Source organism: Opisthorchis viverrini (assembly GCF_000715545.1).
Source record: "Opisthorchis viverrini unplaced genomic scaffold opera_v5_91, whole genome shotgun sequence".
In the NCBI taxonomy this organism is placed as follows: domain Eukaryota; kingdom Metazoa; phylum Platyhelminthes; class Trematoda; order Opisthorchiida; family Opisthorchiidae; genus Opisthorchis; species Opisthorchis viverrini.
This window is the reverse complement of record NW_008751746.1, coordinates 139,836-146,166: the sequence shown is the minus strand read 5'-3', so window position 1 is coordinate 146,166 and position 6,331 is coordinate 139,836. Positions and strand designations below refer to the sequence as shown.

Sequence of the window (6,331 nt, the reverse complement as noted above, 5' to 3'; positions counted from 1 at the left end):
AGCGTGACGGCTCATGTGGTTAGAGCGCGAAGTTACTGATCGAAAGTTGGTTCGAACCCGACCTCTTTCTCCCGACTTCCTTTGTCCAGGCTTGGGTAACCTGGCAGTATCCCAGACCTCATGCTTCCTTCGGGTGATATGGCAGCTAGGCACCGAAAAGGTGTTGCAGCTGAAAGAGTGGTGGCCTTTCGGCTCCATCAGGCTTCTTGGTCTGCATGGACACAGTTTCCGTGGCGTCGGATAGTGATTTCAGATGATTTGTGGTTGCGGTCAGGAGGAATCTGCCGCCGGGCCTCGAGTAAAGCCACGGTCCCATCAGGGATCCAATGTTTTTATGAGATTGGCTGAGTTTTACCGCAAGCAGAATTTCAGGCTTTGAATAGGGCTTTGGATACCTGTTCCTAGTGACCATTAATATCCAACATCGAATATCCAGCAGCGTTCATGACCCGGTTCTGCTAGGTTTTGGGTCCACCAGCTTCTCACTGACTGAGCGAAGTGTTACTTTTGCTCAGACTTGAAAGCTCCAGTGAAAAGCAGCAGCTTACAATTTCATGTTCGGATTCCACAGTGGCATTCCGGCTGATAATGATGAGGATGACAGCATCATTGGATCGATCGCCCACATCAAGCCATGATAGCGACCTTTTTCAGTTCTGCGATTCAGTGACTTCCGTGTGTGCGCTCTGATACACCACAACCAAAGCTCCTGGTGTCTTGCTTAACCGTGGTTATATCGTTCCAGGAGGCCGCTTGTAATGCACTGCAAGGTTTGCCATGTTTCCGTAACTTGTGACTCACAGGACCTTTCTACCGCTAGACGGGAGCTAAATGCGACCTTGTTCATGAGGTTTGTGGAGGGAATCCAATGAAAATATGCATGTAGAAGGACAACATCTATAGAGCTCGAGATGACTCAGAATTTCAAGCGCGAATTTACTGGCCGGAAGGTCCGTTGTCTGAACCCAACCTCTGCATCTTAACTGCTTCCGTCTAGGTTTGGGCAACCTGGCAGTATCCCAGCTCTCGCACTTTCTGCGAGTAGCGTGGCAGTTGTGGACTAGAAGGGTTTAACAGCTAAACGACTGCTATCGTTTTTGATCTGTGTCTCAAGACGATCGCCAAAGACGAAACCTAGCCATCGGTAGCTGGCTGAACAGATGATCAGTTTGACCTGAAGGTTGCTATTCTTTGTGGGGGGGGGGGAAGCCAGGCAGCACAACGGCGCCTACTGAGTTTAAACTGCTGAAAAACAACTGGTCAGTACAGAGTTGTAAAAGACGTTCAGCATTGTCATAGCACTTTTAATTCAGGTTGGATGGACCACCAAGGTATGCTTCTGATGAACTGAGGCTTCTTACATGTGCACTGAATTCTCCTGTTTTAATGGCCGGATCCGAGCTCCTCCTAGTGGACAGGAGGGCAGTTTTCCGCAGATGCCTTCCGATGAATCGGAATAGACGGTGAATAGATGGACACGACAAAGAATTTACAGTTATCTGACCAATGGGAGATTTTATCGAAGTGAAAAGTCGTACTGCATGAGGGTGAGGTGGCTCAGTGGTTAGAGCGCGAATTTACTAACCAGAAGGTCTGTGGTGCGAATCCGACCTCTGCCTCTTGACTTCCCCTAGACTTGGGCAACCTGGCAGTATCCCCCTCGTTATTCCTTCGGGTGGCATGGCAGCTAGGCACCGAAAGGGTGTTACAGCTAAACGATCACTGCATGGTCAGCTGCTTACAGATAAGGAGGCCTCAGTTCGTGAGATGGACGACATATTAGCACCTGCTGTACCCGTAGCAGGACAACCCAAGTTTCTTAGTTTCTAGCATCTAGCTAGAGACATATGCTCAGCAGCTGCACCCAGGTCCTGTACTAGGGTTTCAGAGACGCAACAGACGTCATTCAATAAAGCATTTAGAGTACACCCAAAAGCAGTTTGTTGTTTGATCTACCCAAGATTCCGAACGTTAAAAGCTGCAAAAAAACAAGGGCACACAGTCGCCGGTGTATTAAGATACATGTATCGCTAAAGCTTATATTCGGGTTGAAGATAACCAAACATGGATCAGTGGGCGATTGGGGTCCTTGACCAGAGCCATTGACTTAAGGCCTGATCGCAAGGCAGTGGTGATAGGTGTCAGGTTACTCGAGTGATTCAACTTGCAAGAAAGAATCCTACTCATCCTGGAGGGCTAGGGAGTTGTGTTTATGAGACACCTATTCACTGGAGATCGTCCAGTACAGCTGAGCAGGTTACTGAGGTATGTGATTCATCACGCCACGATAAGGCACAATCCTTTCTCAGTTTTCCATTCAAAGACAGGGATGCCCACCCCGTTCTTGTCCATCCTCGTCGGCGAAGCAGTGAAATGAACGCCAGAGGGACTTCACAACCGCCGGTGGTACACTGCGCTCAACCTGGAGTATTCAGATGACGTTACTCTAATCTTTGGGGACGAACAGAATTCACATGAGCTACTAGGTAACAACCTTTTAGCTGTAACATCCTTTCGTTGCCTAGCTCCCATGCCACCCGAAGGAAGCACGAGGGATGGGATACTACCAGGCTGCTCAAACCTAGACAGAACAAATCGAGATGCATAAGTCGGATTCAAACTGCGGACCTTCAGGCCAGTAAATTCGCGCTCAAACGATTAAGCCAACTTGCCCCCTACTATCAGTTTATCTTTATTAGATAAACTAATTACCGCCAAAGCACCTCTCGATTGGTGTGTCGCACAAAGCAACAACAAAGTATTGTTTCGGAGCGTGCAATATCTGACCACATCCCTTGCCACTAAATGAGAATCACGAGCTTGTGAAGCTTGGTAGCTGTACCAGCTCTGAAGGAAGTTTGTGTGATGAAGATAGTGCAAGAATTTTGAAGGCTGCTTAAATTATGTGACTTGTGGCATCAAAAAGACAGCACTGGATCCTAAGAGTTGTCTGTGTTTGGTAGTCGGATTCGGTGATCCTTGATGAGGGCCACATATTCCGCTTCAATAAATATGCTGCTGATCCTATTTCGTTGGCAGTACTTGTTGGCGATATTCTTAGAGCCGAAGCCTCCGGGAGAAAATCTCCCAAAAGTAAATTGTCGGTTGAATCTCCGAAGACTTTGGTCTGGTGGGGGCAACACTGTCTGGGTTCTCAGGGTCTATTAGCGCGTTCCCCGAGAGCGCTCTGGTTTGCAAGGTACTGGTTTCAATCGAAATCTCAAACAGTATGCGAGTGACAGAACTGAGAGGATAACCGTGTTCGTCGCTAGTGGACGGGGCGAACTCATGAAAGGTATACACTAGACGCATGCGCGACCACAAAGAGGAGTAAAACAACTTCATAAGAGACGGAATTTAAGCACCGGTTTCTGGAGAGTTCCGTATTCTCAGACGATCGAGAAAGTCGAAGGCAGCTTTCATACCGATAAAAAGGTCACTGTCGACCACTGAGATGGATGCAGCAGTTAGAGACTTACTTCAAGGTAGAGCTATCAAGGCAAGATCTAGCATTCCTCACGAATATGTTCACTTATCACCGATTAGCCTACGCTAGGTGATCTTGAAAGACATTTAGGCGCTGTGGCCGCCAAATTGATGCCATGGTCTTCGAATGACGGTCTTGTATCTGTTTCGAACGGTGGAATCACTGTTGAGCTATTTTCCGGTATCCTTTCATCCCAACTAATTTGTCGCTTCTCCAGAATTTTTGTTGAGGAAGGCCAACTGAACTGTTTCTATCGCTCGAGATGATCTTACGAGCGAATCTTATCTGCCTTCTTCCCAACTTGTTTAGCTGATGTCTAATTTTTGTCGTCAGCTTATCGAATCAGCTGGAATGGGGCGGAGGCTTTTTCTTTCCCTTGGGCTTTTATCCAACAACGCCCTGTCATTCCTGAGGCCCTTGGTTTTTGGGAGCTTAGGAGTTTTGCGTGCGCTTTCCTAATCGCTTGTTGTCGGCTTGGCTCCGCTGATCGGGACGAAATCCAATGTTCTATCAAGTAGTATTGGTCACAGTTCCAAAACCTGGAATTGACCCTGTCTTTTCAGGGTCACTGAGTGGTGCATTGTTTGCCTGCTTCCTTCTTACTGCACTTAGGTGACGGTTGAGCGTGGCCGGCACAAGCATGCAATCTGAACCTCTTGCGCTTACGGTCTCGGCGTCTGTATACGACCTGAAAGCCCCAATTACTAAGGCCCATCATGTACGCACTAAAACGTGATCTATGAGACTATGTGGTCGTCTTTCAAGTATGTCGTCATTAGGCATTTCTACGGATATAGTCTTCGCACTCGTGTGTTTCGGTTATCCGATAGCCAGGCATTCCTTCATGATGTATTGTTTACCGCTTGCTGTATTTGTTAGTGGAACCAATTGTTGACTGTTGAATCATATATTGGATATTACAGAACTGAGTCAATTTCTATGGGGTACTTTTATAATGAACCACTGTGAGTCTTGAGGATACCAGTGTCCACACAATGCGCTCGTCACTGTCGCATCTACTTATTGAAAAATGATGCCGCAGAGGCTTGGGTTGTCTACTGCTTTACTGTGGTAGAGCCACTAAGCAACATCCACTCCGGATACATTGATGCGTCTAGTACGGGAGTTAGGTGAGCGGGTTGCGGGTGCTGACACTCCTACCAGAAGAGCTAAGATAGACGCGAAGGTTGTATCATTGGTAATGAATGCTAAGTTGGGGATTTGAGTCTAACTTACTTTCATCACACTGAGCCTGCTAGTTGTACTCGGATTTGACATATCTACCTGGTAATTCTCCATGTTCTCTATGACATGGCTTAGAAAAACTAACAGTCTCGTTCGTATTCCGCTTATGTGATTTCTGTCCTACCACGTACGCTGTGGTGCCGACTAAAATACTTTTAACACAGCAGTCAAATCAGTATATGAATCAGTCAGCAGCTGCTAACAGGTTTGCGAATTCAACTACGCGCATAGGATAGAGAGAATGCTCGATAATACGGCACACGGTGAATGATCTCTGGTTATTTGGGCTTGATGGATATTCGGTTGAATGATGAAATCTCAATGGAAACTTCAATATTTCCTCGCCACTAATGGACGATATGCTACTGTTTTGAACCGCAAATCTGATCACTTCAGATTCGATGTCGGCTAACACTCTGCAGGCTATCTAGAGCCCACAGGTGAAGTAGAACCCTGGACGGTGAACGTGGAACCACCTACGGCCTCGGAGGTTTACGACTGCATATGTTCTCTGAGGCGCCACCGAGCTCCCGGTCCGGATGACCTTCCACTCGCACTGTTCAAACACGGCGGTGAAGTCCTCAGTCAGCGCTTGTCCGATCTGTTTGCTTGCATTTGGGGAAAGGAGTCTGTCCCAGACAACTGGGGAGAATCGGTGATAGTACCCATTTTCAAAAAAAGGGCGCGTAGTGAGTGTGGTAACCACAGGGGGATCAGCTTGAACCCGGTTGTAACGAGACTGTTGGCGTCAACTGTGCTTCGTCGCCTTACGGTGGTTTGTGAGACATCGACTCGAGAGCAGCAAGCGGGATTTCGGCCAAATCTTCACACTGCGTCAGGTGCTAGAACAACGCCATAGGTATAAGCGACCCACGATTCTAGTATTCCTGGATTTCCGAGGCGCATTCGACTCGGTTGATCGGTCTGTTCTTCTTGAGACGCTTGCCCACCAAGGAATGCCCCGGAAGTTTGTAAACATAATACGTTCTTTGTATTCTCAGACTTCCGGACGTGTGAGAGTGTACGGAGAGCTCTCCAAAAGCTTCCGCACACAAAGCGGTGTCCATCAGGGATGCCCACTCTCTCCATTCCTTTTTAACTTTGTGATCGATGAAATAATGAGACGAAAGCTGGAGGGTCTCCAAAACCCTGGTGTTCAAATAGCCAGTGAAGAAAACCTCGTCGATCTGGAATACGCAGACGACATCGTTCTCATGTTCGAAGAGGAGGAGAAGGCGCAAGTATTCTTGGATGAACTGACCAAAGTCATCCCGTCCTTTGGTATGCATTTTGCACCCACCTTGTCGATCTGGAATATGCAGACGACATCGTTCTCATGTTCGAAGAGGAGGAGAAGGCGCAAGTATTCTTGGATGAACTGACCAAAGTCATCCCGTCCTTTGGTACGCATTTTGCACCCACAAAGTGTAAGGTCAAGCTTGTGGACGTGCAGTCACTGAACACGCCAATTACGACCCAGGGGGAGGCACTGGAAGTTGTGGAGCGTTTTACGTACCTTGGAAGTTGTATTAATTCTGATTGCAGTGTGACAGATGAGGTGAATGCACGAATCTGCAAGGCTCGGGCCGCGTTCGCTAA

The 6,331-nt window shown here is 47.7% G+C and overlaps 1 protein-coding gene across 1 annotated transcript in view; it reads left to right on the top strand.

Annotated features, from left to right (window-relative positions):
* Positions 1-253: 253 nt before the first annotated feature.
* Positions 254-6,331, top strand: part of T265_13665 (hypothetical protein) — a gene marked incomplete at both ends in the record, with an annotated part of 46,293 nt that continues 40,215 nt past the window's right edge. Inside the window, 6 exon segments of the mRNA XM_009169946.1 lie at positions 254-348; positions 1,635-1,814; positions 2,502-2,638; positions 5,155-5,571; positions 5,579-6,013; positions 6,055-6,290. Coding sequence (XP_009168210.1) covers positions 254-348; positions 1,635-1,814; positions 2,502-2,638; positions 5,155-5,571; positions 5,579-6,013; positions 6,055-6,290 — 1,500 coding nt within the window.